This window comes from Myotis yumanensis, unplaced genomic scaffold (genome assembly GCF_028538775.1).
Source record: "Myotis yumanensis isolate MYYU_CA2020_CCGP unplaced genomic scaffold, mMyoYum1.0.hap1 SCAF_18, whole genome shotgun sequence".
NCBI lineage: Eukaryota > Metazoa > Chordata > Mammalia > Chiroptera > Vespertilionidae > Myotis > Myotis yumanensis.
Genome location: NW_027223769.1, coordinates 9,005,460 through 9,017,505, shown reverse-complemented (window position 1 = coordinate 9,017,505; position 12,046 = coordinate 9,005,460). Strand labels below are relative to the sequence as shown.

Sequence of the window (12,046 nt, the reverse complement as noted above, 5' to 3'; positions counted from 1 at the left end):
GTTAGGGTTACCATCTTTGTTGCTAAGAGGGAATGTGGAAATCTGACAAATATTATAGCTTTAATTTTCAAGACCCATTTTCGAAGCAGTTTCACTAACAAGTGTCCCGATTTACCATGCCATTAACAGAAATAAGTCTTTCTGGACAGCAGTAAAGAAGCGGATTAGCACAATTTACAGCTTTCTCAAGATACAGATAGGGAACCTACTTATACTCTATGTATACTATAATAGTTTGATACCTTTTTCAAAATAGCAAAGAAACATTCCTGTGATAGAGTAATACATAGACTTGCTTTTAAGACACCTCAGCTCATTTTCCATCCGTTCATCTATTGAAGACAGCATCCCCCAAGGATGAAGCCCCAGGTCTCAGCACGGTCTCCTGTTTGCCAACAGTGATTAGGAATTACTTAGTTGCTGACATCATCATTGTTTGAAAGAGGAAACCTTTCCCATTTCAAGCTGAGGACATGGTGCTTAGATTTTCTCATTTAAATAAAACGTTGTCCAGGGACAACCCTTTGAATGTGTACCCTAGCCACACACACTGTTCAACAAAAGAGCAACCGCAATAAGCAGAGATATCGAGGGCTTAGGACACAGCTATTAGGATAAACCTGTTCTTTTTCTTTGCCAAAGTCAGGGAGGAAACAAATGTCTGCCAAACAGAAGGAGTAATGAGAGGTCCTGTCAGTAAGGAAGACAGTCTGCTTTGGGGAAACATTGGAAACTTTCTTCTAGTCCATGGAAACTCTATGTTCTCTATAATCCTTGTATTCAGAGGATCTCAATGTGATTGGGGGCCCATTACAAAGTTCCACTGTGCCTGGTAAGAGAGATGCCCACTGTGACAAGGGTGCCTTTCTATGGCGGTGTAAATTGCATGGCCATCCAGGCTGTGGCATTAGCCTATGAATGAGAGTAAGGAGGAACAGCTACAGAGATAGGTGGAAATCCAGGTGAGGTTGTGGGAGACAAGGGGGAGGACTTCAATAAGAAGAGAGGAGACAAGTAGACCAGAGGTTGAAAAGAGGACTGAAAGTTCTTCATTGATCTAGTGAGAACAAAGGGAGCTGTTGGTAGAGTGATAGTAGCAAAAGCCATTTGGGAGGAGAGGAAATGGTGGCAGAAGTTAGAGACATTTTAGAAAATATTTTTTATTGATTTCAGAGAGGAAGGGAGAGGGAGAGAGAGAAACATCAATGATGAGCGAGAGTCATTGATGGGCGTCCTCCTGCATGCCCCACATTGGGAATTGAGCCCACAACCTGAGTATGTGCCCTGGCTTGGAATTGAACCGTGAACTTCTGGTTCATAGGTTGATACTCAACCATTGAGCCAGGCCAGCAGGCTTTATTATTCTTAATGTAGTAGATTACGTTGATTGATTTTGTATGTTAAACCAACCTTGCATTCCCAGGATAAACAGCATCTTGTCATAATGTATCACCCTTTTTATGTGTTGATGGGTTTGATTTACTAATATTTTGTTAAGAATTTTTGTGAATATGTTTATGAAGAGTATTGGTCTATAGTTTTCTTGTAATAATGTTGTCTAGATTTATTATGAGGATGATACTAGCTTCAAGAGATCATTTGGGAAATTTCTTTGTTCTCCATTTTCTTAAAGCATTAATATAAGGTTGCTATTATTTCTTTTTTGGGTGTTTGATATAATTCACCAGTAAAGCTCTATAAGGCTGGAGCTTTCTATATGTGAAGTTTTAACTAGAAGTTTAATTTTCTTAACAGATATAGGACTATTCAGATATTCTCTTTTGCCTTGAGTCAGTTTTTTAATTTGCATCTTTAAGCAAGTTGTCCATTTCATCTAAGCCATCAAATGTATTGGCATTTGTTTATAGCATCTAGTTATTATTTTTATTGTAGAATAATAAAGACATCATTTCTTTTATTTCTGATTGGCAATTGGTGTCTCATTTTTTTTCTTTTCTTTTTTTTAAATGAAGTTGGGAGCTTGTCTCAGTTCTGATGCCTCTGTACTAGCATCCAGAATTTCCTTTCATCTCTCTATCTTTTCCTGACTCCCTGGTCTCAATCAAATTCAGCAGTGTATACTTGTGTCTGAAATCCCCCATTGATTCCCATGTTCTGGAGTTGGGGTACACCACAAAAGCACCTTGTCAGGGCAGTTTGAGAATTTAGCAGTGCAAGGTCCCTAGAGAAATAAATGGCAAGAGAGTGCCACCCTACTCCACTGGGGTTCCCTGCTGTCTGTGAAGGATGGATGATACTTCTGAAGAGTCACCTGGTGTATCCCACTCCTTCCTCATGCTGCCTTCGCTGAGCCTCTTTCACTAGCCTGCCTTTCCTTCCTGATCAGGCAGATGGATACAGGTTACTATGTTAATCTGGGTTTCGACCAGAGGACACCCAGACAGAAGGACTTGGGGGCAGGCAGTTTATCTGGGAAGTGATCTCAGGGTGCTCAAGAGGAAGTGAAATAGGAAAGTGAGAAAAGGCCATGGGGGTGGGCAACTGGGGCTCAAGCTCACTAGGCACCTTCTCAGAGACACTGTGGAGATCACCTCGGAGCTGACCCAGCAGAAGTCAGGGAGGCTGGGGTAATGTTAGAGGGTCGCCCTGTGACAGTAACTCCCCCGCACTTCAGAGTGAGCTCAACAACATTCAACAAGCTCCCAGGGACTGGAGAAAGCCACCAAGCAGTAAAGAGAAATGCACTTGTTTGAGGAGGCAGATGTCTGCCATACAGGATTGTCTACCACAGCTTCAGGTGAAGTCAGGTGGAGCTGGGCCTAGGAGGAGATGGGCAGGACTTCTATGATCTCAGAGGCAAATTCATGTTAGAATCAGAGATAAAAATCCACAGTTTTTGACATTTACCTTTTAAGCATCTAAGGTTTGGATGCCAGACAGTAAAAGGGTTGGAAGGGCATCTGATGCTAATCTCTCCCTCACCCCCACCTCCAGATTAGATAGAGATTCTACAGGTTGGAGGAAGGCAGCGGGAGGGAAGGGAGCACATGGGCAATATTGAGATGTCTCTGTACACAGCATTCCCTAGGGCAGTGGTCGGCAAACTCATTAGTTAACAGAGCCAAATATCCACAGTACAACGATTGAAATTTCTTTTGAGAGCCAAATTTTTTAAACTTAAACTATATAGGTAGGTACATTGTTATTAACTTAATTAGGGTACTCCTAAGGCTTAGGAAGAGCCACACTCAAGGGGCCAAAGAGCCGTATGTGGCTCACGAGCTGCAGTTTGCCGACCACGGGCCTAGGGAGTTCTGTGGGAGTTAAGTAACGGCCAAGTGTCCCAGTGAGGATAAACTGCCCATCACTCATCGCCTCCTCCTCTTTGGACGGGTCCCCATGACACCCATATACTCTCCACAGGCAAGGGGGAGTCTTTATCTAAGACATTGTAAGACCCACCCAACTCATGTGGGTGCCGCTCTTTTAGAAGGCCTGGAACTTTTAAATCTGTAGAATGGGAGAGTGGTGGGATACGTTTCCCGGGTCACATGGGAGGGTGATGAGAAGGGTCTCTGCCCCATAACCGGCACATGCCCCCCATCTCCTCAGCTCTCAGAGGCAGTTATCCCTTTCTGAGGAAGTGCCCCCCACCTGACCCCGAGCGGTGGGCACCGACCAAGAGCCAGGTCTTACTCCTGCAGCCCTCAGAGCACAAGGAGGGAAACGGCTGCTCTGGATCACCTCTGGGGGCCTCTTCTGAGCCTTTCCACCATGAGGCTCTTAGCGACTCCTCCTGGGAGAGCCCTGTGGTGTAAGCTCTCAGTCGGATGGAGCAATAAGAGAGGTGGTGCAGGTCAGGCCAAAACGACAGGGTGGCATGGGCCTGAGAGGCCTCGGGTCATGGTCATGGAGCAGAGCCACAGGAGGCGTCTGAAGCTCCAGGACCCTGGACCCCACTCTAAGCATTAGACCCAACCTGTAGGGTATTGACTTGGAGGCAGCAGAATCTGCAATTGGGGGGCTGGCATGAGGGTAAACTGAGGCACAAGAAGTGACCAGGTTCAGCACTGGTACCTTGACCCTTTGTTCTTTCTGTCCTCACAGGGGCCCCTTCTCACCCACTGATGAGGCCCTGGAGAGGGGAGGTACAATATTCCCATTTTATAGGTTGGAACCAGAGGCCCCGTGAGGGACTGCGATATGTGGACAGCCACGAGGTGAGCTCACCGAGCCTGTCTCCCCCGCAGAGGACGGGCAGGAGTGGGTGCAGCACATTCTGCTGCCCAGGAGCTCTGTGGTCTTTGGCAGACACGTTATATCTCTGAGTCTCAGCTTCCTCCCTTGTACGACTATGATGATTACTCCCATCTCTGAAGGCTGCTGGGAGGCTAAAATCTGGTAGATAGTGCATGACAGATAGTGGATCCTGGTCCACAGACTCGAGAAGCTGTGCTAGTCAACACCCCCCTTCCCCCTTACATTGAATTCAGTGGAGGAACGACATCTGACAGCACTCAAATCCAGCTGCAGTTGTGTCACACGAGTGGTCCCCACTGAGCTGCCCCCTCCCCAAAGCCCAGTCTCCAAGGAGCAAGCACTCTCGCTTGAATTGCAAAGCTTTTATTGCTGGAATCCTTTAGTCAGACACGTGGACATGGCGGTTGCAGAGACTCCTTAATGATCAGGCAAGCAGCTTCCTTGGGGCTCCTGGCAAGGGTGGCTCCATTAACATAAAGGACTTGAGTATATTTTATTCTGCAAAGAGAAAGACAGGAAACCTGGTGACCTCAGGGGTAGAAGACACCAAGCTGCAGGGGACACGCCCTGGGCCCTCTGAGGAGGGCCTGCAGGCCTGTTTGAAGGGTGACCCCTGGATCTGAGCAGGTGAAAGTGGGTTCCTCCCTATCTCCTGCCCCACAAGAGAATCCCAGCATGTGCCTAGAAGCTTCCGCCGATGGAACAGAGAGAGGAGGAAGGGTCACCGTGGTGAGATGGAGGGCAGTCTTGGGTGGAGCAGGAAGAGGCTGCTGAGGAGGACCTGGTGGGTCCAAGTGCACCTGGGAGTCTCCAGGAATGAGGAGCCCAGTCTACTTTGTCCTCCTGTCCTGTGGACACTTGCAGCCAAAGTCGTGGCGTTTCCATTATCACTTGGGGCAACCTGAAGTTGGGAGGTTGGAAGGGGGCTTTTGGAAGGTGCCTCCTCTCCTGGCATTTGAGGTACAGAATGGGCCTCTGGGATCCAGAGAACAAGGCAAATGAGGGTTTTAGTGGGAATGGGGTCGGGGACTTGAGAAGTTAAGGTAAAGGACTCAATGCTAATGGTTTGAAGATCCAGGCTGGTGAGCTGGAGAGGCTGAGTCAGGGCCTGACACTGAGGCCAGGTGGTGTCACACAGTCGGGAGGGCCTAGAGGGTGTTAGGCTGTGGCCCGGCAGATGCGAGCGGTCAGGGCCAGCCCAAGAGCTCAAGGGCTAGACTGAGCCTTCCCAGCTGGCCCTTACCCACACCTTTGGTGCCCGCCCATCCTCTCCGCCTCCTCATTCAGGGAGCTCTTTTCCTCCTTGTTTCTCAGGGAAGGGCTATATGGAGAGGAGAGATCTGAGCAGACCCCAGACAGGCCTCAGACACACACACACACACACACACACACACACACACACACACACACACAGCCAGACCCACCAGCACGGTGACAGCATGCTCCTTATCCTCTTCTGTCAATTTCTGATCAATGCAGTCCTTCAGTTTCCTGGCATTGGCCAATATTAAAGAGTTGTTTTGGTATTTTTCCACTTGTGCAACATATTCTTCTGGGGTTCCCGTCAGGAATATGGTAACATCTTTTTTCACGGCTGGGCAAATGTCACAATCTGAAACATAAAGCAATGAAAGACACTCATGAAAACACACTCTTCCCTTACCCCCCGACATGCTTAGGACTGCCCGGGAGGCCTTAAAACCCCGGAGAGTCCATGTCCCCAGGAACACACTTCCGCTGGAGATCAGGAGGGAGGCAGCCCAGAGCAGCGCGAGGGCACCGGCCCCCATCATGGTGCAGTTGGCTGGTGCTCCCTACCTACCCTGGAGCCCTTTTATACTTGCTGTTGGCCCCACAAAGGGGGGCGGGGACGGAAGGGGCCTGTATCTGATGCCTCCTTTTCCAGGAGGTTCTGCCAACACCATTCCCAGGCCATAGCTTGGAATTCCCTGGGGCTGTGGAGGTGGGAAGTGTATACTTTGAAGAAATCCTAAGTCACCGAGTCAACAAAGGGCACTGGCTCAGCCTCCCTTCCCCCCCTCCAGGGCTGTCTGAGGTCAGCTGACACTAAAAACTTAAGAACTGAAATTTCCTAGGTTGACTAGGAAAAGGGGCAAAAACTTCCCCAAATCAGGCCTCCTGAGGGATGCCCAGTGTCAGGCTGTCACAACTGCCTGTGTCCTTGACGGCAGTCTGGTCCCCCCTAAGGATTTCTCAGGAAGCTCAGTGCTTAGCTGGCTTCACAGCTAGTACCGGCCAAGAGAAGGCCAGAGCACAGGCCCCCGGTCAGGCTCTCTGGTGACTGCTGCCTCCCCTGCTCTCGTCACAATGTCCTTGACATGCTCAGTGGCCCCCCTTGGGCCAGTCCCCTGAATCTGTTTCTGAGCCTTGAATCCTCCCCTACATGCTGTCCCAGAAGTCCTAGTTGTCTGTAGACCAAGTCTGCCACCTGCTTACTTTGATAGCACCTCAATCTGACAGAAATTTCATCCCCCCCGCCAAGCTGCCTCTTTTGAGTTTCTCTGTATTGCTCACATATTATTTCTCTAGTATAGAGCTACAACCCAAGGAAAAGCCATGCCCGCTGTGGCCCACAACCCCTGTGCGATTTGTACACTTGCCCCCTCCTCCCTGCCCTGCTGCCTCTCTAAACATATCTCTGTGCTTCTCTCCTCCCTCACTGCCCCCATCCTGCTTCTGGGCCTTATCAAGTGTCCTGCAGAGGCCCTTTGCAGGGGCCGCCCTCGCTGCCTGCAAAGCTCTTTCTCCAAGTGCAGCACGATTCATGGCCCAATTCCTCAGGTCGCTGCAACTGTCACCGTATCAGAGAGACTCCCCCACACTCTTGGCCCCTTCTATAAAAGGGGACCCTCTACCATAGCACTCTGTTCTCTCCGACTTATCTTCCTCCACAGCACTTCTTGTCATTGTGGCTTGTCCTCCACTCCCTCTTAGATGTCTGATGAGCACCAAGAATGTGAGGGCCTTGCTGTGCGTGCTGCCACATCTGTAAGACTGGGACCTGGGCTGACACACAGTAGGTGCTTCACCAATGTTTATTAGATGAATGGAAGGAATAGCTCATGTCTCTGGAGTCTATATAAGTAGGAACACTTCACTTATATTTGCTATATATGTGCTTATGAACATTGCCTGGGATTAATTAAATAAGATAAAGGTTTGAAATGTTTTGATAAGTCAGAATTAAGGAGCTTTTTGCTGGAATAAGGTTTGCTGAAGCCCAGAGTTGAAGACAGGACATGTTTTCTGACCCCAGTCAGAACCCTATGCCAAACAGGATTCATATCCGGTAACTGCTCTTGGCAAAGAGGTACCAAGTACTGAGCTCCAGCTGTGGATTGGCCCCCACAGAACCTTTCCTTGCCATGGCTACTGAGGCCAAGGGCCTGTCCCTCTGAAGATCACCCCATGAGGGCTCAGGTCACTGATGTCCCTCGGAGGCTCCTGGGCACCTGTTAGCTGAGAAAGTAAACACTACTTGCCCTCGGCTGCACAGGTGGCTCTTTCTCTACCCAGAGCAGTTTCCGTGTGGTGGGACACCTGGGCGAGAACCACATGTCCGGTCCTGCACGGGGAGTTCCTGCAGTCCTCCCCCCAGCTCTGCGAGCTGATGGCGCCCAGCCCCAGGGTGGGTGCCACAAGGCCCTCTGAGACACCTCCAGATGGTGGGGACACTTGTTTCCTTGTCATGGCCTTGGCTGTCGTGAGGCACACTGGCCAGGTAGTGTGGAGTGGCTCCAGAGCTGAGTTTGTCTGCTGCTCTCCTCACAATTTAGACCGGGGTTTGGACTTTGGGTTCTTGGGAAGACAGCACAGAGGTGACGGGCCGTTCTTGTCACATCGCATCCGGGCATCTGTAGTATCAATGTCTTATCACTGGTTATTTTAGCTTTGGTCACTTGATAATGTCATTTTTGCCAGGTTTCTGCACTGTTTTCCCCTTTCCCTACTCTTTTCTATGGAAATGAGTCACTCAGTCTGGCCCCTCTTAAGGGGGTGAGGGTGGTAGGCGCCACCTCCTGGGCCTGGGTCTGTGGATTGCTTGGAGTCTTCTGTAAGGAGCATTTCTCTTCTCCCCCATTGTTTTATTTATTCAATCCTTTACATCAGGGTGGACTCACATCTATTACTTTATACTTGGGACTATAATTTAATACTGTTATTTTTTGTTCAAATTGTTCCAGATTTGGCCATTGGGAGCTTTCTCAGGTTTCTTCCTGCTGAGTTTTCATGAACTGTCTCAACTTGTTAATGCCAACAAACGATTTTCCTAGAGTAGAAGGTTCAGTTTAACCTTGAGAGTTTGAGCAGATTGCGTGCCACCTCTGGTTGACTGGCACTCTAGTCTGTAGAAGTCTAGCCCACAGTGGCCTGTAGGGCTGTGGACACCTCTGTCTCCGTCTGACAGAGACAAACCGCACAGCCCACACTTGCTCACTCATGTTTCTGGACGTGCTGTGCAGTCAGCCCCTCTTAGGGCAGGTTTACTGCTGGAGGAAGAGACAGCGAGGCGAAGCAACAAGGCTGGGGCCACTGGGAGTCAAGGAGGTGCCAAGGAATCTGCCCCCTTAAGGGTGAGAAGGAAACTGGTGGTGGGATCTAAAAATGGAGCATCACCAGCCCTGAGAAAACCTACGTGGCCACAAGTCCTGCAACTTCCCTGATAGTGAGTGACTCAGAGCCCAAGGACGGTGGCCACCCCTTCTTGGGGCCCCATCCAGCGACTGCAGCAGCTACATGTTCAAGGGGCTCCAGTCAGGCCCAGCTCCCCATACTCTCCTCAAGAAATTAAACCTGCCCGTCCGTTTTCCGGGTGATTCCTTGTTTAGCTATAGTGGCATAGACCCGCCTTGACCCCTCCTGTGATTTCTGTCTCTACATTTTGGGAGAGTATTGCATTTGGAGCCAGGATAGTGTGGGGGAAGGATGACCAGGAGATGTGACAGTTGGTGCTGGACAACAGAGCAGTTGGCTCAGAGTGAAGTAATTTAGAAATGTCAGCTCCGGTTGGTTTTTGGCAAAGGTAAAACCACATCTTCTCCAGATTTGCTCTGTTTGCTTCCCACATTTAACACCCCGATGGCTGAGGGGCCACGTGTGCCAGCTCCCTGCCCACAGGCTGTTGGAGCTCCTGGGATGTGGGATGGGCTCAAGGAACTTGTTTATAAAGTAGCAGAAACCCTGCCCTGGGCAGAGCATTCCAGCAGCTGACATGATGAAGGGGACACTGCTTGTGCTGGCCTTGCTGGTGACCAGAGAGCTGGGCATCCAGATGGGTAAGAATAGGAAGGAGGGAAGAAATGGCCTTCTTGACCTTTGCCCTAGTCTGTCTCACTCCCTCCCCCCATGGTGATCTCTGGGCAGCTTCTAGCAAGAAATTTAGGGGTCAGCTGGGAGATCACTGCCCAGGAGTCCTGCAGAAAGCCCCCGAGGTTTTCAGTCTTTCAATGGAGGGAGAGGTTCGAAGATGGAGGGTCATCAGTTATGCACACATAGGGGGAGTTGGTTGGGGTAGCGGTGCTTATTTGAAGGGCTGGGATGCCTGGGGCCATGGTCAGGGGCAGAGGGGCTCTAGTCCTAGCCCCTCTCACTGCTCTCTTCAGCCGGGAGTGCCTCTTAGAGCATGTTTGCTCTGCCTGGGGTGTAAGCGGTCCTGGGAAAGGGCAGGTGTCTGTGGAAGGTGAGTCAGGACACACTGGCTATGTGATTACTTCCAAGTGGTGGGGAAACAGGAACCTCTTACCCTGGTGATTCCTTTGATGGGGTGTTTTTGTCTCTTGTCTTCAGCGGAATCTTGCCCTATTTTTTATGGAGTCTTTGGTACGTTGGCTATTGGAAGCAAATCACTGTTGGACGCCAGCCTCGATCTGGTCCACGCTACCCAACCAGAAAAAGTAGCCTTAGAAAAAATCCAGGAATGCTACAATGAGGCGGGAATCGAATCCAAGATCTTGGATCTGATCGTCATGGTAATTTACTTTCCTCCCCCTAACCCTCGCTCTGGAGACATACATGCAGCATATTGCAAAATGCCACATACAAATAGACCATGACATCATGGGGTACATGACTGATAAGAGCTATAGTTAAGCTCATAAATCTTAGCTCCACTCTACAGCATGTATAACATACAACCACATGCTACATGCACGTCCAACCTGTCCTTCTATCATGCATGTCCCTATTGTGCCGATTAGCTCACACACTGGGAAATAGGGGACTAATGCCAGTGTAACATAGAAAGTGTGTTGGCTCATGTGATTTTTCCCCAGATTAGGGGAGCTAACATCGCAGGAGTAGAATTTTAACCTTTGGCAGGAGAGACTTCAGCTCCTGCACAAGTAGGAGTCCTGCTGCTCTATTTTAGAAATATTAAAAATGAGCACTGCCCCGGCCAGTGTTGCTCAGTGGTTAGAGTGTCAGCCTATGCATGGAGAGTTGTGGCTCCAATTCCCAGCCAACAGCACGTACCTGGGTTACAGGTTTAATCCCCGGCCTCAGTCAGGGGCATGTGGGAGGCAATCAATCTCGATGTGACATATCAATGCCTCTCTCTCTCTCTCTCTCTCTCTCTCGTCCCCTCCCCCCCCCCCCCACTTGCCATTTTCCATTCTCTCTAAAAATCAATGGAAAAAATATCCTTGGGTGAGGATTAACAAAAGAAAAAAAAACAAAAAATGAGCACCACTTTTAGACTCTTCCCAGAAGGGACTCGCTGGTTTTGCAAGGCTTCTGGCTTTCGGTCTGTTTCACTTCTTCTTGTGCCCACCTTGATGGCTCTTCTTCCGGCTCCGAGCCCCACTTCCACCTGCATTGTCGCAGTGTCCACAAGCCAGAATTTCCATTATGTCGTGTTAGTGCCCGAGGCCCCTGCAGCACCTTCTACTTGTAGCTGCTCACAGATATATCTCCTGATGAACTGTCTTTGTTATTGCTCTTTTTACAGTTACGTAGATTTTGAACAGTCTCTCTCACTCTATTTCCCCCAAAGTGCTAACTCTGCAAAATGAGGTTTTTCAAGAACTTCTTGCATTAATGTAGGCACACAGGGCACATGAGCTTGTTTACAACACATGCATAAACATTCATCCGATGCACCTAACAGAGTCTTAGGTACAGGAGAGACCCCAGAATACCCGTGCATGGGCAATTAGGAGCCATCCTCATCCTGGCCTGACTGATCACAGCCCCTCTTGCCTGCGGTTCTTGCTGGAGATGGAGCTGAATCACCGAGGATGAGGAGTGGGGTGACCTGGGGAGATAGGATAGCCCTGCCAGGGCCTCAAGTCCTCTTCTCGTTATCTCCCTCTCTTTAGGGCACTATCACCACCAGCAAGGAATGCATCCACTACACAGTGGACAAGATAAAGAAGGATGTCACTGAACTTCTAAACTGAACTGTTGCTCTGAGCTCCGTCTTCCTGCCATTCGCACCTGAAGCTGGAATCCAGACACCTGTCCCCACGCTGTCTTCATCAGGCTGACTCTATTAAAGTAACTGCAGCTCAGATCTGTGTGCTGCGTCTGCGCTGTGCGGGGAGTACGTGAGGCCTGGCAGGGGATGCTGGGAGGTGGTGAGGCGTGACGTATGGTGAAAGCATGCAGACTGGAGTCAGGCAGAACCAGGATGAGCTTAGACCCTGTCGCTGACAAGCTCTAGGACCTTGGACAAGTTGTTTTGTCTTTCTCAGGCTATTCCCTCATCCATAAATGGGCATTGTGTATGAGGATGAAGTTAAATAACAAATGTAATCCCAGACTTGACTAGCCTGGAAGGACAAAAATGTTGTCAACAGCTACAGAC

At 49.5% G+C, this 12,046-nt stretch overlaps 2 protein-coding genes across 2 annotated transcripts; one reads left to right on the top strand and one right to left on the bottom strand.

The window, feature by feature from the left end:
- Window positions 1-4,568: 4,568 nt before the first annotated feature.
- Window positions 4,569-6,044, bottom strand: LOC138996875 (major allergen I polypeptide chain 1-like). Its single transcript, XM_070398107.1, has 3 exons — window positions 5,954-6,044; window positions 5,646-5,833; window positions 4,569-4,719 (listed from the first exon to the last, which is right to left on the bottom strand). Exons 1-3 carry the CDS (start codon window positions 6,012-6,014, stop codon window positions 4,690-4,692), a joined length of 279 nt encoding a protein of 92 aa, XP_070254208.1. The 5' UTR covers window positions 6,015-6,044; the 3' UTR covers window positions 4,569-4,689.
- Window positions 6,045-9,411: 3,367 nt separating this feature from the next.
- LOC138996883 (major allergen I polypeptide chain 2-like) lies at window positions 9,412-11,750 on the top strand. Its single transcript, XM_070398120.1, has 3 exons — window positions 9,412-9,518; window positions 10,030-10,211; window positions 11,559-11,750. Exons 1-3 carry the CDS (start codon window positions 9,455-9,457, stop codon window positions 11,637-11,639), a joined length of 327 nt encoding a protein of 108 aa, XP_070254221.1. The 5' UTR covers window positions 9,412-9,454; the 3' UTR covers window positions 11,640-11,750.
- The last annotated feature ends 296 nt before the right edge of the window (window positions 11,751-12,046 follow it).

Excerpts from the sequence above, each read along its gene's own strand:
- LOC138996875 (XM_070398107.1), bottom strand. The coding sequence starts at position 6,014 with ATGATGGGGGCCGGTGCCCTCGCGCTGCTCTGGGCTGCCTCCCTCCTG. Across the intron at positions 5,834-5,953 it reads CCTCCTGATCTCCAGCGGAA|ATTGTGACATTTGCCCAGCC; the intron begins GTGTGTTCCTGG and ends TTTATGTTTCAG. Across the intron at positions 4,720-5,645 it reads AGCATGCTGTCACCGTGCTG|AATAAAATATACTCAAGTCC; the intron begins GTGGGTCTGGCT and ends TTCTCTTTGCAG.
- LOC138996883 (XM_070398120.1), top strand. The coding sequence starts at position 9,455 with ATGATGAAGGGGACACTGCTTGTGCTGGCCTTGCTGGTGACCAGAGAG. Across the intron at positions 9,519-10,029 it reads AGAGCTGGGCATCCAGATGG|CGGAATCTTGCCCTATTTTT; the intron begins GTAAGAATAGGA and ends TCTTGTCTTCAG. Across the intron at positions 10,212-11,558 it reads TCTTGGATCTGATCGTCATG|GGCACTATCACCACCAGCAA; the intron begins GTAATTTACTTT and ends CCCTCTCTTTAG.